The sequence below is a fragment of the Gnatocerus cornutus genome, chromosome 7, assembly GCF_029298725.1.
Source record: "Gnatocerus cornutus isolate USDA-ARS CGAHR chromosome 7, icGnaCorn1.1, whole genome shotgun sequence".
In the NCBI taxonomy this organism is placed as follows: domain Eukaryota; kingdom Metazoa; phylum Arthropoda; class Insecta; order Coleoptera; family Tenebrionidae; genus Gnatocerus; species Gnatocerus cornutus.
The window spans coordinates 10,256,447-10,282,384 of NC_142239.1; the positions used below are offsets into that span (position 1 = coordinate 10,256,447).

At 32.9% G+C, this 25,938-nt stretch overlaps 2 protein-coding genes and 1 long non-coding RNA gene across 5 annotated transcripts in view; 1 reads left to right on the top strand and 2 right to left on the bottom strand.

Annotated features, from left to right (window-relative positions):
- The window catches only part of LOC148170850 (uncharacterized), a 120,696-nt gene that overhangs the window by 88,595 nt on the left and 6,163 nt on the right, over positions 1–25,938 (bottom strand). For both annotated transcript variants that reach the window (XM_088041429.1, XM_088041428.1), the window contains exon 2: positions 25,403–25,466. In XM_088041429.1, the coding sequence (XP_087897555.1) occupies positions 25,403–25,454 (52 nt within the window). In that variant the 5' untranslated portion in view covers positions 25,455–25,466. The remainder of the gene's footprint in view (positions 1–25,402; positions 25,467–25,938) is intronic.
- LOC148170851 (uncharacterized) overlaps positions 1–25,938 on the top strand; it is a 128,573-nt gene that overhangs the window by 79,731 nt on the left and 22,904 nt on the right. Inside the window, exon 3 of one of the 2 annotated variants that reach the window (XR_015770418.1) lies at positions 13,009–13,232. This is a non-coding gene — a long non-coding RNA (uncharacterized LOC148170851). Of the gene's footprint in view, positions 1–13,008; positions 13,233–19,396; positions 19,474–25,938 lie in introns of those variants that run through there. The other variant, XR_015770419.1, reaches the window with a different exon arrangement.
- Positions 13,548–14,311, bottom strand: LOC148170852 (general odorant-binding protein 19d-like). The gene is made up of 6 exons (XM_088041509.1): positions 14,201–14,311; positions 14,068–14,152; positions 13,936–14,024; positions 13,769–13,886; positions 13,648–13,718; positions 13,548–13,593 (listed from the first exon to the last, which is right to left on the bottom strand). The coding sequence occupies exons 1-6, from the start codon at positions 14,249–14,251 to the stop codon at positions 13,555–13,557; spliced, it is 453 nt and encodes a 150-aa protein (XP_087897635.1). The 5' UTR covers positions 14,252–14,311; the 3' UTR covers positions 13,548–13,554.

Here is a 25,938-nt window from a genome sequence, read left to right on the forward strand (position 1 = left end):
ACTAATTAATGGGTTGAGATCGTTGAATTTACAAATCCTGCGCTGGTGCGTTATAATGACTCCTGATACTTGGATTTAACAGTTGTTTTTGAGCCATTAAATGCTAAGACTAGGCGGTTATTCATTCCTAAATAATTGTAATGCACACTTTAATATCAATCGATCTTTGGAGTCTATTTCCATTTTAGATTCGAATTAAAAACTCTCCATTATTATTCATTTCGATTCTATAACCCTTTAATTATTAAATGGAAGTCGCGTTTCAAGTGATGTGGTATCGATCGTTCGGTCTGGCGTTGACATAGCGGCGTCTGAAAGACAATAAATTTACCCAGTTTGAGGAGAATCTCAATACCTATCTGGCATGCAAGTTAATACTGTCGGCTGTAAATTCCAGAGCTTATCAGTGCAGCTAATTTATTTTTAAAGCAAGTCTTTAAACGATTGGACTGACACAAACGAGGGAAGAATGTTTGCGAAATTCCACGTCTCACTATGGAAAAGAGCGCAGTTTTCATTCGTTTTAATCTGAAATCGAAACGTCGTTAATAAATTAGCGCTACTTGCAAGAACATTAATTTTTCAAAATGAGGTCAAAAGGTGAAAACCAGACAATCTGAGGATGACTTGGGAAACTAATTAAAAAGAATCTTGTGGAAAATTCAAAATATGAGAGCTTAAGGAAAGAAACCTCAGTCATTAATACAGAGCGAAAATTTAAAAAATGCAAAAATATGCAAGAGAAATTGAATTTTGAAACCTTGGAACTTTTAATTCCGTTAATAGATACTTCACCCTTTATGTAGCTTCACATTTGCACTTTTTCTTATCAAAATATTTCCGTCTGACTCCATTTTAAATGCAATATAAGTAATATTAATAGACAAATTTAAATAATATTAATAGGCAAATTTTAGAATTTTTTTTTTAAGATGTGCGAAAAATTCAAATGTTTTGTTTATGCTTAATAAATTGGACAATTTTTACGATAAGACAATTAAATTTGGTGGACTTGTGTTTTCCGAATTGAGGATTTAGTGTACTAAATTACAAAATTTTAGAACAAAAATTACAAATTTTGTGAATAAACAAAATTTCTAGGATAAGCAAAAAATTCAAAATATTTGTTTATACGCAGTAAATCGGACAATTTTAACGATAAAGCAGTGAAATTTGATGGACTTGTTTTTCCCAAGAGGGGATTTAGTCTCCCAAATTGTAAAATTTTGGAGCAAAAATTACAAATTTTGGAAATTTTAATTTTCTGGGTTGAGCAAAAAATTCAAAGGTTTTGTTTATGCTCCGTAAATCGGACAATTTTAACGATAAAACAGTGAAATTTGGTGGACTTGTTCTTTATTTCGTGTAACAAATTACAAAATTTTGGGAATTTTAATTTTTTAGGCTAGGCAAAAAATTTAAAATTTTTATTTATGCGCCGTAGCGTCAATTTTAGCGATAAAATGATAAATAATGCAAACAGCCTATTAAATTAGAACTCCACTAAACTCCATTTAGTTTACTCTAAACTACTGCCAAGTTTTTTCCCTTAAACAAGAAACAGCAATTACAAAGCTCCACTTAGTACAAAATGGAGGTCAGTTTCTCCCTAAAATTAGTTTAGAACTTCATCGTCGCGTGATCGTTTCACGTGATCGACAAGAGAGCTGTTTATCAAATCGCCAGAGACAAGTTTTGGGGTTCCGGCCACTTTCTTCCCAAACTCGGCCATTACATAAACAGGAAATAAAAACGAAGAGAAAACTGTTTCCATTGAAAAAAAAATCGATCGAATGGGAGTGCTGAAGCGACAAAAAATGACCCGACTCGGAATTTATCTAGACAAATAAAAAAACTCTTAACACCACCACTTTAATAAAATCGGTGATATAGTGGAGTGTAAACAGGGCGGATTTCGGGGGCATTTTTCTGGCTGTTTTACAATTTAAATACGTCAAAGCAAACGGTGAAATCGTTGGAGTTTATTTTCACTGATCTGCAAACTCGAAGATTCGATAAAACTACAAAGTGCGTGCTTTGGGGCTAAGAAAAGAAGCTTGAGGGAGTGTCAATAGGAATCGATAAGTGCAATGGAAATGAGCGTTTTATTAATTAGTTTGAACCGAGCTCGTCTCTTTTTTAGTACTAATCAGAAACTAGTTCTATCTTGTCAATAACAGAAGAGTTTGGTAGAGTTAATATACGATTAAAATAGTAACATCTCCAAATTTCATAGCTGTGGCTGTGGCACTAAAACTAGCAAAATTACGAATTTTAGCAAAGGATGACTGAAATTTTTGGTTCGTCTTCAAAATAAAAATTTCTAAAATTGGTGTCTTTTGCTCTACAATTTTGCAATTTCGTATAGTTGGTACACGACTCAAAAATAGTAATTTCCCCAAATTTTATAGCAGTGGCATTAAAATTACCAAAATTATGAATTTTAGTGAAGGACACATGAAATTTTTGATCCGTTTTTAAAATAAAAATTTCTAAAATTGGTGTTTTTTGCTCTACCATTTTGAAATTTGGTAGAGTTGGTACACGACTTAAAGATAGTAACTTCTCCAAATTTCATAGCTGTGACACCAAAATAAGCAAAATTAGGAATTTTAGCGAACGAATACTGAAATTTTTGGGTCGTTTTTAAAATAAAAATTTCTAAAATTGGTGTCTTTTGCTCTACAGTTTTGCAATTTGGCAGAGTTGGTACACGATTCAAAGTTAGTAACTTCCCCAAATTTCATAATTGTAGCACTAAAATTACCAAAATTACGAATTTTAGCAAAGAACGCATGAGATTTTTGGGTCGTCTTCAAAGTAAAACTTTCTAAAATTGGTGACTTTTGCTTTACATTTTTGCAATTTGCTAGAGTTGCTACACGTCTCAAAAGTAGTAACTTCCTCAAATTTCATAGCTGTGCCACTATAATTACCAAAATTACGACATTTAGCAAAAGATGACTGAGATTTTTGGGTCGTTTTCTAAATAAAAATTTCTAAAATTAGTGTCTTTTGCTTTACAATTTTGAAATTTGGTAGAGTTAATACACGACTTAAAAATTGTAACTGCTCTAAATTTCATAGCTGTAGCGCTAAAATTACCAAAATTACGAAATTCAGCGAAAGATGGATGAGATTTTTGGGTCGTTTTCAAAGTAAAAATTTCTAAAATTAGTGTTTTTAGTTCTACATTTTTTCAATTTGGTCGAGTTAGTACACGACTCATAACTAGTAACTTCTCTAAATTTCATAATTGTAGCACTAAAATTACCAAAATTACGAATTTTGGCCAAGGACGCATGAGATTTTTGAGTTGTCTTCAAAGTAGAACTTTCTAAAACTAGTGACTTTTGCTTTACATTTTTGCCATTTGGTAGAGTTGGTGCACGTCTCAAAAATAGTAACTTCCTTAAATTTCATAGCTGTGGCGCTAAAATTACCAAAATTACGAAATTTAGCGAAAGATGACTGAGATTTTTGGGTCATTTTCTAAATAAAAATTTCTAAAATTGGTGTTTTTTGCTTTACAATTTTTAAAATTTGTAGAGTTGGTAGACAATTTAAAAATAGTGATTTCTTCAAATTTTATAATTGTAGCACTAAAATTACTAAAATTCCGAATTTTAGCCAAGGATGACTGAGATTTTTGTGTCGTCTTCAATGTAAAACTTTCTAAAATTGGTGCCTTTTGCTCTATAATTTTGCAATAGGCTACCGGACTGTTTCCATTTTATTTAAAAAAATTAATCTGCCCATTTTTTTGCGCACTTTATTTATACCAAAAAAAATTATTTAAAAAATGGATAGTTTCAAACACGCGCCTTGGTGACGTAACAACTTCTTAGTCGACGCCTATTGGCTATAGGTATGCCGAGATCATTCGTGAAAACGATGAAGTTCAGTTTTAATTGAGGTTATGAATGCATAAAATGTGTGTGCAGAACGTGGATTGCTGTAGTTTTTGTATCTTTCTTACTTTTAGTGCTGCAATAATCGAAAAGCGAAAATGGACAGATGACGTTCGGTGCAAATGACTCCTGAGCTGACTTATGAAAACAAAACTTCTGATTGGTTGACGCAAGTGTGCTATAAATCGGAAACCAGTTAGGAATCATAACGAAACTCTATCTCACTCTCAACAATGCAACATTCCGTTGACGTATGCGTTTTCTCAATTCATATGCATAGAAAAGCTGGATTTCAAACGAATATTTAGCTAATAATTCCGACCTTTGGAGAACAAAAAATCTGTTTGGTAATTGATTCATGCGTATACGTAACTCATAAACATAATAAAATGCATCCATTTTTCTGGTGTCCGGTAGCCTATTTGGTAGAGTTGGTACACGACTCAAAAATAGTAACTTCTATAAATTTCATAGCTGTGGCACTAAAATTACCAAAATTACGAATTTTAACGAAGGATGGCCAAAATTTTTGATGCATCTTCAAAATAAAACTTTCTAAACTTTCCATCTTTTGCTCTACACTTTTGCACTTTGGTAGAGTTGATACACGACTCAAAAATAGTTAATTGAAGAGTTGATTTTGAAATTGACGTCTCGGTATTTAAATATTCCTTCACGAAAGTAACATTTCCTGCAACAAAGCCATTCAATATTAACACTTCATCACTCTAATGCCATTTTATCCAGAGCTAATTACGTCTCGACATTTAAAAAGCAACACTTATCGTGTCTCGTTGTACAATGAAATATTAACCGCCTCCTTTTGATTGATACCACCTGTTTAAAATTTCACGGGACGTCTTGTAAGAATCCCATTCGGAACTGTCGTCTTTCCCTATTAATAACGGATTCGAATCACAATGTGAAGGTAATTGAAAAAGAAAATCTCCAAGGTTTGCTCCAGAGGGCGGTGACAAGACATCAATATCAAACAGTATGGATAGGAAAATCCAGAAGCACCAAGTAAAGTAAGCCATGTAACCTTTGCACGTCAGTGTGCAAGCAGATCAATACGGAGAGACCTCGAGAGTAGACCAACAGGTAGCGTGACAGACCCCTCGCACTCCTCTTCAACCCTAACGAACCATCGGAGGCAACAATTTCACTCGGGGGCGGCGCCGGAAAAAAAATTAAAAAGAGGATTTATAACTATTTAAGAGTAGATGGGTCAAGGTCTAAAAAAAGAATAAACTCTTCGTAAATTATTAAGTACGCGGAGAAAAAAAGTACTCATATTGATCGGGAGTTTACCTATTTATGGCGTGAGTGGGCGATGGATGTTGCATCTTCTTTAAACAATAAACTTTCAAAGTTATTAAATATTCCGCTCTGTTTTCAAAACGACAAATTTCCGAAAGAAGCAGTTTATGAGCGTTCGAATTTAATTTTCCTAAAAGCATAGACAAGTGCAACAAAACCGGAATCAATAACGTAATTTCCATCCAGAAATTTCAAACGAAGTTTGATTGCGACTAAATTAAATCAAATCTAAAGTTTTACTCCTCAAAAAGAGAGTGGAACAATTCTTAATAGAACTTGATTGCGGTAAACATGAAAAATAAAACCGCGCCAAAGTGAAACTGTATTGTCGCGAGCTTGTTCAACACGAGATTTTACATAATATTAACAAGTATTACAACGTGTAAGCTCGATTAAAGGCCGATTTTACCAACTAGCGTTTAACTGTAGTTTTAATAAACTGAGTTTAGTTTAACTGGTGATTTTAAACTCAGTTTTGTTTGTTCTTATTTCACCAAGAAAATCGCCGAGATTTATAAAACTGCGATCAAGACAAAAGGAACATTGACAATGCAGCAAATTATTGTCACTATGGCAGACTATTACTCTATTATTTTCGCCTTTGCCATTGCCCAAGAACCTTTACAAAATCTTAAGAAAAGTGAAATACTCACTAGAAACAATAGGGTTTAAATGTTGATTTAATTTTGAAATATTTGTTCCAAGATCAGAGACAAATTGGCAATTTTTTCATTAAACTTTCTATTTTGTTGTGTGAATTGGACATTTTTTGAATTAGAGAGTCCAAATTTTCAGAATTTATTAGTTCAGATTTCTGATTTAGACATACCAAATTGTGGAATTCCAACTCTACAGGGCGAAAAATTTCAAATATTTATTCCAGGATCAGAGACAAATTGGCTATTGTTCCATTAAATTTTGTATTTTGTTGTGTAAATTGGACATTTTTTGAATTAGGAATCGAAATTTTCAGAATTTATTAGTTTAAATTTTTGATTTAGACAGTCCACATTGTGGAATTCTAACTCTACAGGGTGAAAATTAAAAAATATTTATTTAAGGATCAGGAAGAAATTGGCAATTTTTTCATTAAACTTTTTTATTTTGTTCTGTAAATTGGATATTTTTTGAACCATAGAGAATTTTTTGAATGTATTAGTTTAGATCTCTGATTTAGACAGACCAAATTGTGGAATTCCAACTGTACAGGGCGAAAAATTAAAAATGTTTATTCCAGGATCAGAGAAAAATTGGCAATTTTTTCATTAAACTTTCTATTTTGTTGTGTGAATTGGACATTTTTTGAATTAGAGAGTCCAAATTTTCAGAATTTATTAGTTTAGATCTGTGATTTAGACAGACCAAATTGTGGAATTCCAACTGTACAGGGCGAAAAATTAAAAATGTTTATTCCAGGATCAGAGAAAAATTGGAAAATTTTTCATTAAATTTTCTATTTTGTTGTGTGAATTGGACATTTTTTGAATTAGAGAATCCAAATTTTCAGAATTTATTAGTTTAAATCAGTGATTTAAATCAGTGATTTAGACAGACCAAATTGTAAAATTCCAACTCCACAGGGCGAAAAATTAAAATATTTATTTCAGGCTCAGAAAAAAATTGGCAATTTTTTCATTAAACTTTCTATTTTGTTGTGTGAATTGGACATTTTTTGAATTAGAGAGTCCAAATTTTCAGAATTTATTAGTTTAAATCAGTGATTTAGACAGACCAAATTGTAAAATTCCAACTCCACAGGGCGAAAAATTAAAATATTTATTTCAGGGTCAGAGAAAAAATGGCAATTTTTTCATTAAACTTTCTATTTTGTTGTGTGAATTGGACATTTTTTGAATTAGAGAGTCCAAATTTTCAGAATTTATTAGTTTAGATCTGGGATTTAGACAGACCAAATTGTGGAATTCCAACTGTACAGGGCGAAAAATTAAAAATGTTTATTCCAGGATCAGAGAAAAATTGGAAAATTTTTCATTAAATTTTCTATTTTGTTGTGTGAATTGGACATTTTTTGAATTAGACAGACCAATAATTGTGGAATTCAGTCTCACTCTTACTGGAATCGCCAAAAATCACCCCTTTTTTCTCAATTTTGTTAAAAGTACAAATATCAAAAATTGCCAATTCATAAATCTCAGTTTTAAATTGTTAACTGGTTTTATATTTTATGTTGATCTACGTTTAAAGGAAACTAATCTTAGTTTAAGTGGGTGGTGAAATCGGCCCTCAGTATTAAAATCTACAAGAGAACGAATTTTATTTCGATTGGTCATGTAGAGTTCAGGTTTGTTTCGGTAATTCCCACGGCTCTCTTTTTTGATTTCTTACTTTTGATATCAGTGTCGTGTCTGATCCCGGCATTTAATAAAACCTTTGATGTTCCGATGGTTTAGATAAATTGCATCATGCCTTCAAAGCTTTGAAATCAGGTCTCTTTTTGGTACCTGTGCCGAGATTGTTATTAAAGTCGAGTGTTTCCCTCTAAAATTACATTACAAATGCCACTCTCTAATTATTTGCTGTGCGAGTAAATCAAATTTCTGGTCGACTGTTTAGCACCAAGTTTGCAAAGTTACGTTATTGCATTGTGATTGCATTTGCCCGAAAATAACACAAATGTTGATTGGATTATAATACGAAAACATTTGTTTTTAAAGAGACAATTTCGTGTAATAAATTAAGAATGACGAGAAATTCCAATAGACTTGGAGTGGCAGCACTTGTATTCCCTTTTGTGAGAGCTTAACGCTTCTTGAACAGAAACAAGAAGTGATTTCGAAACAATGCTTTTATTGCTCTGCGGCAGAAAGCTATAAAATTCTGGATGTGCAATGCCTCTAAACATTTCACAATAATCCGTCGTCCATTAATTACTCAAGAAAGCACTTTGAGTAAATAATAATGTTTGGGGAGTCGAGATTTTCTATTACCAACGACGTTGTTTAAATATGATATAAAATACGGTATTTGGTTAAGCTCCCAGTCGATCCTAAGGGAAATTTTAGCGACGTCTCGTAGAAACTAGAGAAAAGGCGGTCTGCTCCCGCTAAACAAAGAAACTTGAGAACTTTCCATCGCCAATTAATCTGCACAAAAATAGAAACACTCATTTATTAACGATGGAAAGTTCAGGGGCCAACACCACCACACTATTATTATTACCACCTTCGTGATCATTTTTCATGTAATATTAACGAAATTATGTTACTCGCTCGATATTTCAACAGAACGTTCAATTTTAGCCGAGACTTACATCTATCTCAGCTCGGGAAACTTACCTCTGCGACTTGTTTTGAAAGTCTAATTTGATGATCTATTTCTATGCAAAACATCTCCTGTAATATTCAGTAACAAAATAAAGCATCTTCCGTCTTGTACGCTGGCAAAAACGGGAAACAAAAACTCGGGTATTAACTCCAAGAGACTGCAAAGGTAAATCTATAATCGATTAGGCTAATCCGATTAAAATTGTCTTATTCTGTGGAGGAACGTGTTTTAAAACAACGATTAGCATTTCTAAGATGAGCAAAAAATTCCAAATTTTTGTTTATACGCCGTAAATCGGACAATTTTAACGATAAAACAGGAAATTTGGTGGACTTGTTTCTTACTAATTGGAGATATAGTGTACTAAATTACAAAATTTTGGGAATTTTATTTTCTAGAATGAGCAAAAAATTAAAATTGTCGTTTATACGCCGTAAATCGGACAATTTTAACGATAAAACAGTGAAATTTAGTACACATGTTTTTTACTAACTGGGGATATAGTGTAACAAATTACAAAATTTTGGAATTAAAATTACAAATTTTGGGATTTTTTATTTTCTAGGATGAGCAAAAAAATTAAAATAGTCGTTTATGCGCAGTAAAACGGACAATTTTAACGATAAAACACTGAAATTTGGTGGACTTGTTTCTTACTACCTAATTACAAAATTTTGGAATTGAAAGTACAAATTTAAAAAAAAAAATATTTTTTAGAATGAGCAAAAAATTCAAAGTTTTTGTTTATACGCCGTAATTCGGACAATTTCAACGATCAAACAGTGAAATTTGGTGGACTTGTTCCTTTCTAGTTGGGGATTTAGTGTACAAAATTACACAATTTTGGAACAAAAATTACAACTTTTGGGAATTTTTATTTTCTAGAATGAGCAAAAAATTAAAATTGTCGTTTATACGCCGTAAATCGGACAATTTTAACGATAAAACAGTGAAATTTAGTACACGTGTTTTTTACTAACTGGTTTACTAACTGATTTAGTGTAACAAATTACAAAATTCTGGAATTAAAATTACAAATTTTGGGATTTTTTATTTTCTAGGATAAGCAAAAAATTTAAAATAGTCGTTTATGCGCCGTAAATCCGACAATTTTAACGATAAAACAGTGAAATTTGGTGGACTTATTTATAACTAACTAATTACAAAATTTTGGAATTCAAAGTACAAATTTTATTTTTTTTTATTTTTTAGAATGAGCAAAAAATTCAAAGTTTTTGTTTTCAAACGCCGTAATTCGGACAATTTCAACGATCAAACAGTGAAATTTGGTGGACTTGTTCCTTACTAATTGGGGATTTAGTGTACAAAATTACAAAATTTTGGAACTAAAATTACAACTTTTGGGATTTTTTATTTTCTAGAATGAGCAAAAATTAAAATTGTCGTTTATACGCCGCAAATCGGACAATTTTAACGATAAAACAGTGACATTTAGTGGACATGTTTTTTACTAACTGGGGATTTAGTGTAACAAATTACAAAATTTTGGGAATTTTTATTTTCTAGAATGAGCAAAAAATTAAAATTGTAGTTTATACGCCGTAAATCGGACAATTTTAACCATAAAACAGTGAAATTTAGTACACATGTTTTTTACGAACTGGGGATTTAGTGTAACAAATTACAAATTTTGGGATTTTTTATTTTCTAGGACGAGCAAAAAATTCAAAGTTTTTGTTTATACGCCGTAAATCGGACAATTTTAACGATAAAACAGTGAAATTGGGTGGACTTGTATCTTACTAACTAATTACAAAATTTTGGAATTAAAAGTACAAATTTTAGGATTTTTTAATTTTTTAGAATGAGCAAAAAATTCAAAGTTTTGGTTTATGCGCCGTAAATCGGACAATTTTAACTATAAAACAGTGAAATTTGGTGGACTTGTTCCTTACTAATTGGGGATTTAGTGTACTATATAGATTACAACATTTTTGAACAAAAATTACAAGTTTTGGGATCTTTTATTTTCTAGGATGTGCAAAAACTTTTAAACAGTCGTTTATACGCCGTAAATCGGACAATTTTAACGATAAAACAGTGAAATTTGATGGACTTTTTTCTTACTAATTGGGGATTTAGTGTACTAAATTACAAAATTGTAGAACCAAAATTACAAGTTTTGGAAATTTTTGTTGAGTAAAAAATTCAAAACTTTTATTTATGCGCCGCCATAAGTCGGTTAATTTTAGCGATAAAATAAAATAATGCAAATAGCCTATTAAATTAGAGTTTTTTCCTTTAAACAAGAAACAGCAATTCAAAGCTCCACTGTTTTAAAACAGATATAAGCGGCAGTTTGACGATGTCAAAAATGGTGGATGCGCCGGGCGAAATTCGTGTTTTAAAGGTAGATCTGTTCTCTAGCACCTATAAAATATAACCCCGACCCTTATCTAGATGCGCCCCGACATATTTCGACAAGTTGCTATCAGGTCTACCTCGATAAAACTGCGATTTTGAATGTAACCGCCAACCGTGCAAATAAATTTAATCAGCCCCCGTTTAAATACCCAGATTAAGTTGTATTTTACGTTTTGGGTCGGCGCGTGCTTCCATTGATATGTTTGCAAGAGCCCTATATAAAAGCTCATGTCCGTTTTGCGGGCTGAAACAATTACAGAGTCTCGGTGGCCGCCCTGTCACAATGAACTTATGTATGTTAATAGGCGTGCACTTGAAATTTGCATAGACATTACGGCGGCGCTCTGGACCATATAATATTCGGCGTGGAAATTCATTTAGAGACCTTTCAGGACGCGATCCTTTTTACAATTCAATTGATTCCGGATTTCACATCGTCGGCCAATTTTTATTCGAAGAATTTAACGCGCGCTGGGAAACGAAATTTTTGACTGTGTTTTTCGCTAACGATTTAACGATGACTAAAAGAGACATGTAACGATTCCACCCCTTTACTTAATTGTCATTTTGCGTGCTGCCAGCCCACAATTGTCAGAACCACCTACCCAAATAATATTTTCGTAAAGTATGATGTATCATCATAATTTCGCTGTAATCATAATTTACTGGCAAGGCTCGTACTTTTTTAATACATTTTCGGAATATCGCGGGAGAGATGCAAAGGCGCGGCGTTAATTCAATGCACTTTTAATAAATGCATCCATTTATAAAATTATAGGCGATTTGAGGCTATTGAAAGAGCGGCGCGGCGCTTTAAGACTCGGGCCATAAATTATACTGCATTACGTGAAATTTCAATGAAATTGATCTAACGTGTGCGGTCAAGCGAAATGACTTTTTAACTCGTTTTCTAAGGGATGTACGTGTATTGGATAAGCTCCTTAGCCTAATTAGTCATTAGACAATCGCTGCCAAATTAGCTTGCGCCCTTCAGCTGTAGCAGAACAAAAACAAACAAAAACAATGGCATCTTTCATTTGCTTTATAAATAAAAATTGGCAAAGGAGGTTCTGTCGTGATAAATTATACATGAAGGTTATTGAGGGGGTAACTGTCACCAATAAATATTTGAGGAAATTTATAAGCTGAAAAAAAGGGTCTAAGACAAAGGGTTTTAAGAGGGAATCTTCATGCATATTGATGAAAGAACCAACTTCTAAGTGACCGTTCTTTTCTTGCTCCGGACGGCATCAGTTAAATCTCTTAAATAAGCGACAAACAGAGTGGGGCTTAGTGGACATGTCTGGTTTCCTCAACACTTTACACTCCGACCTTCTCGAGTTAATTTCCTTTTACTTGCGAGGAAGTTCTCTCTTTCTTTACTCTATTATTATCAATAAAACGACACAATTGGGCTGGAGGATGAGCCGCCGAACTGTCCAAGGTAAAAGAGGAGGTTTTGAGCCACCTTATCGTTATCATTTCAATAGCGATTGGACTAAATATGTCGTTATCGCTGCAATTACCCTAACTCTTTCCCTTGCTCTGCCTAGATCGCCCTATCATAATTAATTAATGCCTGATTGCGCTCTCCACGCTGCTCCGTTTTTTACTCTTATTAGATTCGGTGATTCCTGATGCGAAGCCCAATTTCGGGCTTACTAGGGGATTTATTTTAATTTCAGGCGACGATATCAGACTTGTACTAAGTGCAGAGATTATTTTATAAGCGGCTAGTGTTCACTCTCTGCAGGAGTATCGCCAAAGATGTTTGGCCAAAATTTAGATTTGTCGCAACATAACCTCATCTTTTTGTTTGTAAATTCGTCGAAAAACAACGTCTAGTAACGCTCAAAAAAGCCATTAAATTGGCGTTAAATCAAAAAACCCGCGAATTTAAAGTAGGCGAAGGTACCAACTTCAAAAATTGTAAGGTTGGTAGCTTTGATCACCACCCCAAAAAAATACGATTTTGATCAAAATGGCTGACTTGGTTAAATCAGTGCGACTCGTTTCAATTTTTCTTGATTTTCATGGGGGAAATTACGTATTGTGTGTATTCAAAGTGATTTTCTCCGTTTTCAACTAATTTCGTTGTGTTTTCTAGGTACCTGTTGAGAGCGCACCTCAAAAATTTCCGGTTAGAGGCAAAATAAAAAAAGAGCTCGGAGGGGGAGTCCTGGGACTATTGTGACGAAAGAGATTTCGTTTGAACTTAAAGTGAGTTTTGTGACAAATGAAGTGAGTTTTGTGAACAGAAACTCACAAGTTCTTGTGACTTTTCCTGCTACCTTGATGCTGGCGGACAACCAAAGGCGACTTGGATTTGGGGTGAGTTTACTCAGTTTTTATTATTAATTTTTATGGCGCAAAATTAAGGCAGCGTAATCGATTTAATTGGGTTTTTACGGAAATGATTTAAAAAGCTCGTATTCAAAAAGTATGTATATTTGGTTGCCTATATTTCAGGCGTTGGGAGGGGGGAGTACCAAAAGGCCCAAAAAATGCATTTTTTGACTCAATTTGTCGGTTGTTATTGGTCTCAGATGGTTTAAACTAATTATTTGGATTTTCAGAAAAGCACCAGTTAAATTGCATCACTTTATTACCATAGATCACGAGATTACAAGTTATTTAGTACAATTATTCAATATTACAAATCAATTTCTACAATGAGTGCATCCAATCCCAACTGTAAAAAAGAAAAAACAAAAAATTATATGCATAACAGAAAAAATCAACTTACTTTCTTGCCTTCTTTAACAGCACACTCTGCCAAATTAGCAGAATACAGGCAAGGGTCGCTATCGGAAGGAGCTGAAACAAATCCGTTACTTTCCCATCAACAATTCCGTATTTATACTAACTTCCTTCGCAGGCATTGTAGACTTGCATAACTTTATCGTAAACTCCCGCATCTTTTTCTTTCAAAGGCTCGATGGCTTTCATCACTCCATCTTTATCAAGAGAACCATCATCATTTTGCTAAATTAATTAAGAGTGAGCCAAACAAAAATTCCATGGGAATACTCACAATGTGGAAACGTTTGTGGAAGCAGAAGAGTAAACATTTCCCTTCGTGGCTCTCCGGTACTTTGTGTTGCAATAGACTCTCGATGTCGACTGATTTTTTTATTAGTAATAAAAGAGAGATGTTGAATCTTACCTTTCGAAGCAGAGACTTCTTTGATGCACTCTTCACCGAAAGATTTCACTTTTGCGACGAATTCGTCGATGAACTCTTGATCCAACTGTTTGAAACTCACTGAATGAATTGTGCGTGATTAATCTCGTCTTACCTCAGCGTTTACTGCTATAAAAGCGGACACAAGAATCACTAAAACTTTCATTTTGGAGCTTTGGTTTTTGGTTGTGGTAGTTTCGAACTGATGACTTGTTCGGATTTACCTCTTTTTATATAAATCTTTGCCAGGAGTCGAGGTCACTATTTACAAATTGATTACACAACGCGTCATACTTAATAACTTTTGTTTCCTCAATTGTAATGTGTATTTCTGATTCAATTGGTTTAATAACACCTCATTTACAATTAGCAAACAATGTAACTATCGGCTAAAAATTAATGAATTTAATTGATGGGTATTACAGGTTTATGTAATGTTTTGTCTGGTTTCGGCGACACGTTCTAACAGGAGCATCGTGTTGGTTTATTATTTAGAAATCTTTTAAAATAAAACCCCCAAAGCGTATGTTGTACACACCGTTATCTGTATAATTTAATTAGCTTAATACGTGTTAAGGCGGCTTTTTAGCTGTTAATCCAAATAACGCGTCGTAACAAGACTTTCCCGTAATTATTTCGTTGATGAATGATAATATTGTTTCCAGTTTTTGCACAAATAAATGTTTGCACGTCGGAATTAACATGCTAATTGCGCAGTTTTCCCGATCCATAATAAATTCAAAACTATAAGAATTCGTCTCCCGAATAAACTAAATTGAATTATTTTGTTGACCCGCAATGTGTTTTCTTTTTTGAGTGGGTATTTCAAAAGGATCATAAAAGCTAGAAAAATAATTCCATTTCCACGTGCACGTGAAAATTCATTACAATTGAAACAAACTCAGCGAATGTAGGCCAACATGTAGCTTACTTCATTACCTTCAAGCTTCTTTTATTTTATATTTTTAAGAGTTTAGAGTCGTTGAAAAAACAACCCGAAAGAACGCTTGACTAAGAAGAATTAGTCTCGACTACACAATTTGTTTCCTGAGACAAACAACCAAACTAACTACGTTAAGCTCTTGCGGTTTTTTCCAAACGCTCGGTAAATAAATAAGCGCGAATATAAAATTCTTATAATTTCAAGAAACGTTTCTAAACGAAACTATCTCGATATTGTTATTGGCAAAGCTAAAACGTGCTCAGAGAGAATTAGTTTACGTTAAAACAACACAATATGGGGGCCAATGTAGCTTTGTTTTACATTCCACGTGTTTTTCCCAAAGGAACCACTCAACCAGATCTAGATGTAAAAGCAGAGCAAGGAAAAGACATAAACCGTGTTTATTTAAAGAAAAATTCTTTCAGTTTTTATTTGCATGCATATTTAAAATTCCGCTTTTATTGTTTGTTGCGCGACTTTTAAATAGCTGCGTGCTCAAATTATATACCGGAGGATCAAAAACTTGACAATTGACACGGCGTGATGTAATTTTTTTGTTTCGCACAGCAGCGCGCTTGATCATCCACCATTAATCTGCATACGTGGCGCAATCCCAGCTACTTTTTCACCCAGTGCAGTGCACTATATCTTCGTAGTCATTACGGTCGGTTATTACAAACTGTAATGAATTGAAGCATGTGTGTTGGACGTAACAAGCAGCAAAAACAGCGGAAATGGGGATTATATGAGTTTTTTTAACGGGGTGGTGGCGTCGCGATCGAAGCACTCTCTGGAGAGACGAATTGTGATGGGAATCAGATGCACTACTGAACTAATTAAAAATTGGTGGATGCGTCCTTAGAATTGCACAATTATAGCCCAGGCAAAATAGACACAAAAGCTCGGAGTTATTTCCGTCAAGCTTATTTTTTGTGGGGACGTCCATTTTATTGTTTCAAAATGTCAAAAGTCTCTAGATGTAGGTGTGCTACTAAAAAAGTTACGTGGTGGTAAATGTCAAAGAAAACAAATATCTTGTTTTGATGCTAGAGCAATGAAATTTTGTAAAATTACTATCTATAGCCAGTTTATTGTTTGTTCCAAAGTTCAAATTTTTTGAGCAACGGGGACGGATTTTAAAAATTTTCATTATTATGACGAGCCAAAATTTTTCAATATTTTCTATTCGAACCTGTAATTTTTGTAGTTTTGATGGCAGGACAATGAAATTTAGAGAGATTACTATTTAGAAGTAGTTTGTTGTTTGTTTTAAATTTTAAATTTTTTAAGCAAAGGGGACGGATTTTAAAAAATTTCATTATTATGACGAGCCAAAATTTTTCAATATTTTCTATTCGAACCTGTAATTTTTGTAGTTTTGATGGCAGGACAATGAAATTTAGAGCGATTACTATTTAGAACTAGTTTGTTGTTTGCTTTAAATTTCAAATTTTTTAAGCAACAGGGACGGATTTTAAAAATTTTCATTATTAAGACGAGCCAAAATTTTTCAATATTTTCTATTCGAACCTGTAATTTTTGTAGTTTTGATGGCAGGACAATGAAATTTAGAGAGATTACTATTTAGAAGTAGTTTGTTGTTTGTTTTAAATTTTAAATTTTTTAAGCAAAGGGGACGGATTTTAAAAAATTTCATTATTATGACGAGCCAAAATTTTTCAATATTTTCTATTCGAACCTGTAATTTTTGTAGTTTTGATGGCAGGACAATGAAATTTAGAGCGATTACTATTTAGAACTAGTTTGTTGTTTGCTTTAAATTTCAAATTTTTTAAGCAACAGGGACGGATTTTAAAAATTTTCATTATTAAGACGAGCCAAAATTTTTCAATATTTTCTATTCGAACCTGTAATTTTTGTAGTTTTGATGGCAGGACAATGAAATTTAGAGAGATTACTACTTAGAACAAGTTTGTTGTTTGTTTCAAATTTTAAATTTTTTAAGTAACAGGGACGGATTTTAAAAATTTTCATTATTATGACGAGCCAAAATTTTTCAATATTTTCTATTCGAACCTGTAATTTTTGTAGTTTTGATGGCAGGATAATGAAATTTAGAGAGATTACTACTTAGAACAAGTTTGTTGTTTGTTTCAAATTTTAAATTTTTTAAGTAACAGGGACGGATTTTAAAAATTTTCATTATTATGACGAGCCAAAATTTTTCAATATTTTCTATTCGGGCCTGTAATTTTTGTAGTTTTGATGGCAGGACAATGAAATTTAGAGAGATTACTATTTAGAAGTAGTTTGTTGTTTGTTTTAAATATTAAAATTTTTTAAGCAAAGGGGACGGATTTTACAAATTTTCATTATTAAGACGAGCCAAAATTTTTCAATATTTTCTATTCGAACCTGTAATTTTTGTAGTTTTGATGGCAGGACAATGAAATTTAGAGAGATTACTATTTAGAAGTAGTTTGTTGTTTGTTTTAAATTTTAAATTTTTTAAGCAAAGGGGACGGATTTTAAAAATTTTCATTATTATGACCAGCCAAAATTTTTCAATATTTTCCATTCGACCCTGTATTTTTTGTAGTTTTGATGGCAGGATAATGAAATTTAGAGAGATTACTACTTAGAACTAGTTTGTTGTTTGTTTCAAATTTAAAATTTTTTAAGTAACAGGGACGGATTTTAAAAATTTTCATTATTAAGACGAGCCAAAATTTTTCAATATTTTCTATTCGAACCTGTAATTTTTGTAGTTTTGATGGCAGGACAATGAAATTTAGAGAGATTACTATTTAGAAGTAGTTTGTTGTTTGTTTTAAATTTCAAATTCTTTAAGCAACGGGGACGGATTTTAGAAATTTTCACTTTCAAGGCGAACCAAAAATTTCCAATATTTTCCATTCGGACTTGTAATTTGTGTAGTTTTGATAACAAGACTATGAGATTTGAAAAGATTACTATTTATGACTAGTTTATTGTCTATTCCAAATTTCAATTTTTTTGAGCAACAGGGACGGATTTTAAAAATTCTGTTATAAAAAAAGCGCTCAAGGTATTCTATTTTGAAGATGCTGTGAAAAAGAGACAGTTTCTTGCAAATTTAAAAAAATCACTATATCTTGAAAACGATTAGTCCTACAAAATCTTATAAAGTTTTTTTTTGTTGCAAATTTGATAAGGTACAATTTTTATAATAGGTATCATCCGTGACGAGATATTTGCAAAGAGTTGTTTTCTTTGACATTTACCACCGCGTAATTTTTTTAGCAGCACAAAGGTCCACACAAAAAATCAGCCTTAAGCAAATTATTCCCAGATTCATGTTTATTTTTGCCTGGACTATAATTAAAAATTGGTGGATGCGTCGTTAGAGTTCCACAAAACTCAAAGAAGCAAAATGAACATTTCACACTGTTCTCTAATGGCATCGAGTTTTAGCTAAGAGCATAATGTTCCATTATTTCCCTAACTATCACAAAAGTGCAGTTACTACACAGTTAGATTTAATTATTCAAAGTTCACAACTCCTTCGAGTGCTGGATTAAGTTTCATGAGACAAGTTTTTTGTTTAAGCTATTTGGACTAATTGCATGTTTCTCTAAATTGAAAAAATTGGATTTTTGAAAGATCGATGTTGAAAATGATTGCGGATTGTATAGAAGAGAGTTCATTAAAACAACATCCAGAAACAACATATTTAATAGCGTACGTTCAGTCTACATATGTAGATCATTAAAACAACAAACTCGATCGTTATACGAGATATGCATATTATTATTTATTATACATACACACAAGTCGAGTGTATCGATTACTTACTTCTTTACACACAATCAAAAAGATAATATGCGGTTGTTATAATACGAGTCTATTATTACAGTTGATTATCCAACATCAACAGATGCAGGTAAAAAATACACAAATAATTTAATAAGTAATCAAAGCAGACCTCGATTTGTCAAGTGATTTCGCTGGTCGCATAAGAGCCGTTTCTTGTTGAATAGCCAATTGAATTATATTTAATGAATTAGTCAATGGAACGAAAATAATTGGATTACCGTTTAAACATAAATCAAAGGTTTGGGGGATTTTCCAGCCAATTTCATAGCAGTTCAGAAAGTAATCAATTTTAATTGATTGTATATAAAAGCACCTGTCGCTTATGTGTCCCCGCGTTGTCGTTTCGAATGATTTTAGCAACGCACCTCATTTAGTTCCCTGAAAATGATTGATGATTTTATTTTTAGAAAACATCCTTTCTAAATTTAATAATAGACCGGTGTAGCTTGTCCAAGTCAATAAAATCGTTGAAACGTGCCACTTTTCGGGCGAAATTAAATAATGACACACAAGTTGCCAATCAGGCTAAAGTTTTTTTGGGGAAAAGAAGTGTAATCCTTCGTCTGGGCGCACGTGAAGTGACCTGAAAAAGACGGATTAAACTCGGAAGAACAACACGGTCCCTTCCGGTAAGAACAATGACGAAAAACTAATTATTTTTTTTTGGGGGAAAAACGAACGGATTTGGTTGTAGTTTCATATTTTTACCACGTTGATTGATTGCGACAAAGTCGATTCTGTAAAAATGATGAACGAGAAAATATAGAATTTCTAGGATATCCATATCAAGAAAATGGGGTCGGAAGTTTGAAATATCTCCCTGCAAACTTCTCTAACCCTCTGAATTATTTATTTATTATTGAACTTTGTAAATTCGGCGGCGAGACGATGTTTTCCCGGACGTTTCATTGCTTGTAGTGTTGCCAACGACAATCTCGTCTCGACACTTTTCAATGCGGAAGCGATTCGAAAAATTGCTCCAATTCCCAATTGTCTAATGTATTCCTCAATGTCAAAATATTTCATTTCGCAAAGTTCCAAACTTAATTCGCTCTACTTTCAATCTTGCTCAAGCTGGATTAACTGTATCCCGCCGTCATATTACAGCCCCATAATATACATTTTATATGTGCATAACTTGCCCAAGGAAGATTAAAGTGCAAATATGTGATATCACGTCCTCGAGAAGAAAATTCGCGTTTTCCGACGAACAAAAATTATTCACGGACTAATAGCGCTGGATTCTTCCTTTTGGTGTGTCTTATAAACAATTTACCGGGGCAGATAAAATGAAATATTGAACGAGAATTCGGGCACAAACCACAGGAATGCATCCTCCAGCTTCAGGTAAACACAACAATAAATACCGGCCAACATTATTTGAGAAATCAATACGTGCGGAGTCATTTTCAAATGGAACACCACCTTCTGCTGGTCGATAAAAAAGTACATTTCTGTTCAATACAAGAAGAGGTGAGTTTGAGTAATTTTATTCGAAATTGTCTGAAGGAAAGAGACAAAAGGAGCTTGTATACACGCCGTAAAATTCAGATTCTCTATAAAGTCTATCTCTTGGGAGTTTTATGTAACATGTTGCTGAATACATGTAAGTTTACATTTTTTAGGAGAGTTTACGAGGCACTGGAAGTTTCAAGTAATTAAATGGCAAATTTGGAAGAAAATGTTTAATCATACGTATATCTTGAAGCGGCACTGAAATTCCACAGGAACAATCGCAATAATGCCATTAAAATAAACGGGAGATGTGCTAGTAACACATAATTGCCCTGTTTGAGATATGTTAATTAATTCTATTGGGAATTTTCGTAATCGATGTAAATTCCCCTTGCGGTTTCGACATTACGAATTGTTTTCTTATAATTTATCGTGGAATAATTTAGCTCCGTAAATCAATAATTCTAAAATTTGCTCTTTTTTTCTGTAATTTAGTACACTCAATTAACACTTTTAAATAATAATTCCTTCAAATTTGGTTACGCTACTGTTAAAATTGCTGGAGTTGCGTTGAGAATTCAACTCACCATAGATTCGACCAATAAGAGACATGTATTTTTTTAAATAAACCAATCACAGCAAACTTTTCTTGGAAATTTTCACTAGTGTTTCCAGTGACAATTCCACGCGAAAATACCACGCGACCTGTCAGTTGCTTGTCAGTTCGTTAAATTCTTATGACGAATATAATTCGGGAGCTCGAAATTGTGGGAAATTTTTCTTCGAGTACTCGTAGTTTGATTCTCCAGACAATTGGCCGCTCACTCGTGCAATTGATCGTCGGAAAAACTACCCGTCGGTTGGAAAAATTTCCGACAATTTCGACCTCACTCGTTATATAACTTATGACAATTTTGAATTTTCAACGCTATCTTGAAATGAAAATTTTTGAAATTTGCTCTTTCGTTTGAAAAATACTGCAATTTAGTACACTCAATGAACACTTTTAAACTAATAATTCCCCAAAATTTGGTTGCTCTATTGTTAAATTTGCCGCAGTTGCTGAATTTAATACAAAATATTGAATTTTGAGCGCGTCTTACAAATGAAAATTTCTAAACTTCGCACTTCTGGTTCTAAGCTTCTGTAATTTAGTACACTTAATGAACACTTTTAAACTAATAATTCCTCAAAATTTGGTTACGCTACTGTTAAAATTGTCGGAGTTACAGATTTTAATTGGAAATTTTGAATTTTGAGCGCGTCCTACAAATGAAAATTTTTAAAATTTGCACTTCTGGTTCTAAAATTCTGTAATTTTGTACACTTAATGAACACTTTTAAATTAATAATTCCTTAAAATTTAGTTACGCTACTGTTAAAATTGCCGGAGTTGCAGAATTTAATTGGAAATTTAATTTTTAAAATTTGCACTTCTGGTTCTAAAATTCTGTAATTTCGTACACTTAATGAACACTTTTAAATTAATAATTCCTTAAAATTTAGTTACGCTACTGTTAAAATTGCAGGAGTTGCAGAATTTAATTGGAAATTTTGAATTTTTGACGCGTCCTACAAATGAAAATTTCTAAAATTTGCACTTCTGGTTCTAAGCTTCTGTAATTTAGTACACTTAATGAAGACTTTTAAACTAATAATTCCTTAAAATTTAATTACGCTACTGTTAAAATTGTGAGAGTTGCAGAATTTAATTGGAAATTTTGAATGTTGAGCGCCTCTTACAAATGAAAATTTCTAAACTTCGCACTTTTAGTTCTAAAATTCTGTAATTTCGTACACTCAATGAATACTTTTAAACTAATAATTTCTCAGAATTTGGTCGCTCTACTGTTAAAATTGCCGGAGTTGCAGAATTTAATTGGAAATTTTGAATTTTGAGCGCGTCCTACAAATGAAAATTTTTAAAATTTGCACTTCTAGTTCTAATATTCTGTAATTTCGTACACTCAATGAATACTTTTGAACTAATAATTCCTTAAAATTTAGTTACGCTACTGTTAAAATTGCCGGAGTTGCAGAATTTAATTGGAAATTTTGAATTTTTGACGCGTCCTACAAATGAAAATTTCTAAAATTTGCACTTCTGGTTCTAAGCTTCTGTAATTTAGTACACTTAATGAACACTTTTAAACTAATAATTCCTTAAAATTTAATTACGCTACTGTTAAAATTGTGGGAGTTGCAGAATTTAATTGGAAATTTTGAATTTTAAGCGCGTCTTACAAATGAAAATTTCTAAACTTCGCACTTCTAGTTCTAAGCTTCTGTAATTTCGTACAATTAATGAACACTTTTAAATTAATAATTCCTCAAAATTTGGTTACGCTACTGTTAAAATTGCAGGAGTTGCAGAATTTAATTGGAAATTTTGAATTTTTAACGCGTCCTACAAATAAAAATTTCTAAAATTTGCACTTCTGGTTCTAAGCTTCTGTAATTTAGAATACTTAATGAATACTTTTAAACTAATAATTCCTCGAAATTTAGTTACGCGACTGTTAACATTGTCGGAGTTACAGATTTTAATTGGAAATTTTGAACTTTGAGCGCGTCTTACAAATGAAAATTTCTAAAATTTGCACTTCTGGTTTTAAAATTCTGTAATTTCGTACACTTAATGAACACTTTTAAACTAGTAATTTCTCAGAATTTGGTCGCTCTACTATTAAAATTGCCGGAGTTGCGGAATTTAATTGAAAATTTTGAATTTTCAGCGCATTTCCAAAATTTGCTCTTTTTTTTCTAAAATTATGTAATTTCGTACACTCAATAAACACTTTTAAACTAATAATTCCTCCATGCAAAGAAGGAGCTAAAAGAAAAAGTGCAGAAAAAAGAAACATGTAAAGCACAGCTTATTAAACCTTCCAATTAATTACCAACATTTAATCAAGCTTTCAATTAAAACGGAACAAAGTTCATATTTTCGATCGTAATATATCAAAACTGAGCCCCCATTTTTCCGATTTTGCTTGATCCCCTTTGAGCAAATCTTATTTTTTGTTGTGACAGTTTAATTTACTTCTATAAATAGCGCGGTATTTCATATCATTACTAAATCTGATTCTTACAGCCCCGTGAAACCGAAGCTGTCTGACTCTTATAAATAGATTCGATAAAAATACCGTTGACGTCACAAGAAGGCTCCAATTATAAAGGTCTCAAGATATGTGCCCGCAAAATAAAAAGAAAACGCGTGTCGTTTTGCTAGAACATTTTAATTAAATAAATTTCCACAATGGAACCATCCTGGCCGTTTTGCCTGAAACAATAATTACAATACCCATTGTAAATAAATTGCGGATTCTGTGGCGATCAAAGGCGAGTTCTTCGGCTTCATCGTTTTTCAACACGACCACATTTTGCTTTCAATGACAACATGAGATGTAATCAAAGTCGAGAGTTTTATCTTCAACGTGTGTCTATGATAATAATGTTATTAATCTAAGGGGATTAAATGGAATCGTCCTCACACTTAAGAAGTGAGAATTCACAACCTGAGAGCTTTAAATGAAATAAATATGGCTATTATAAATTTTTATCTGTTCAAGTATGAGAATTTATGCACCATTAATTTTTTTGCGGCGTCACCCGAGCATGAATGCAAATTGCCGCTAATTTTCATCTCTCTGCGAAAAATTGGCGGAAAATATATAAGTAGATGTGGGCTAAGAAGCGATGAAAAAAATTATTTTTCTAGTTTTTCGATGTCGTGACTGTAGAATGACGCAGCAATTTGAGGAATTAGGCCATTTCAAGATCTTATCTTTGCGTAATGAGTTCTTTCTCAAAGGAAAATTGTGCTTTGCTTTAAAATTCAAACCGAGGAATTACCCATAACCCGGCGCATCCACCATTTTCACATTTTATCGAGACAAAATAATATTATACACGCTGATTGAAAATACAGTTTGTTTTCTGTACCAACAATTTTCGGAAAATAAAAAAATTTCTGTGTTTATAATGCCAAGCCAGCCGTGATTGTTTTTTTATTAAACAAAAACTGTACTCATGAATAAACGTGTTCGTTGGTTCATCTTGAAAATTTACATTTTGTTTGATGATTGGGATCACACTCTAAAGTCTATATCTTGAATTTTCTTCGAGTTTTCTTCAACTATCGTGACTGATTTTAGGCAGTTACGCATATTTTAACCTTTTGTTAAAACTAATCATCCCTTTATTCGGCACTTCTCCGTCTTTAATAACTCTATTTCGAAACCCGAAACTTTCTCTTCCAATCAAGAATGACCCACGATCAAACCTCGGAATTAAATCAACACTTTTTAACTCCGAGCCGAGTTTTGTATTCAGAATTTCTCCCGGAATTCTCAATTTCAGCTCGATTGCATGCCTTTGTCGCCACGATTAACTTTAAAACCAAAAATTTGAATAAACTGCAATTTCGTCGAAAAAAAGGAGCTGTCAAGTACACGCAAAGCGCCGCTCGCTTGTAATTAACAATTTCGTTCGCAATTTTCAATGGAAATACGAACATATTTCAAATTACTTAATGATTTTGTTAGTTTCACCTTTAAAGTTTAGTTCAGTCACGGAAGGCCGTCGCTAAATTAGCATAAAAAACCAAATTAACATCCACTAGCCGGTTATTAAAAGATTCGGAGAGTTGATTGGGGGACTAAGCGGAACCGGCGCCATCTTGCGAGGAAAAGCTCCGCGGAAAAAAACGAATGATACAAACGTAAATAAACAAGAGAAATAGTCGGTTTGTTTGCAGAAATGTAAAAGGGAATATGTGTGGGTTTCTGGAATAGCCCTGGAGAATAAAAACGGGTCGGGAAGAATCTGCGAAGGTTTGCTCATCCTTTTTTTTTTCGTCGCGATCAACACGAATGAGATGAATGCGAGATGTGATCAGCAAATTGTTGGGTCAAGTAAGACCATTAAAAACTTATCTATTCATAGTTATCTTAAAAACTGGGTGAAAAGAGCGCCGGAGATGAACGGAGGCTATTAGGGGGAGTTTTATACGTAAATGTCAGAGGCGGCTGACCTGCATTAGTTGTTAATATAAGGGATTAAAATGTGACGCTACTTCAAAAACAAAATGGCGGCACTCACCTGATAACTGTAGCAGGAGAACGAAGATATCCAAAATTCCTATAACTCGCATTTTGTCGGATTCCTGCAAAAAAATTACAATTATTAAAGACGGTGATTACGCAGTAAGCATATTTTCATTTAAGCAAAGGAATTTGATGTGGAAACGAAAAATAAACTCATTTCTTGCGGAAAATTCCTGCGAAGCAACATCAATAGTTGTAAACTTTACGGGATTTATTAATTAAACTTGTGCGAGTTTGTTGTTTTTCTCCCTCGACTTTATTATTCAAAATAAAAATTAATTTTCCGCTTCATTTATTTGTTTACTCGTCTACCTCAAACAAATTGCGTCTATACATCAAAAAATCTTAGGAATGTCTGAATGATCCTTCGATAAAAACTGCCGGCCGAGGATACTTTTTACGTCCTTTTTATGGACTCTCCTAAGTGGAGATATTAAAAAAAGTTTTCGCGTGGACCAACAATTTGATTATTGAACGTGCCGAACGAATGAAAAACTTTCCGCACATGTGGAAAGTTCATTATCATAAAGT

Coding starts and splice junctions, on each gene's coding strand:
- LOC148170852 (XM_088041509.1), bottom strand. CDS start 14,251: ATGAAAGTTTTAGTGATTCTTGTGTCCGCTTTTATAGCAGTAAACGCT. Junction 14,153..14,200: donor TTATAGCAGTAAACGCTGAG/GTAAGACGAGAT, acceptor AGTTTCAAACAG/TTGGATCAAGAGTTCATCGA. Junction 13,594..13,647: donor CTGTTAAAGAAGGCAAGAAA/GTAAGTTGATTT, acceptor TCTTTTTTACAG/TTGGGATTGGATGCACTCAT.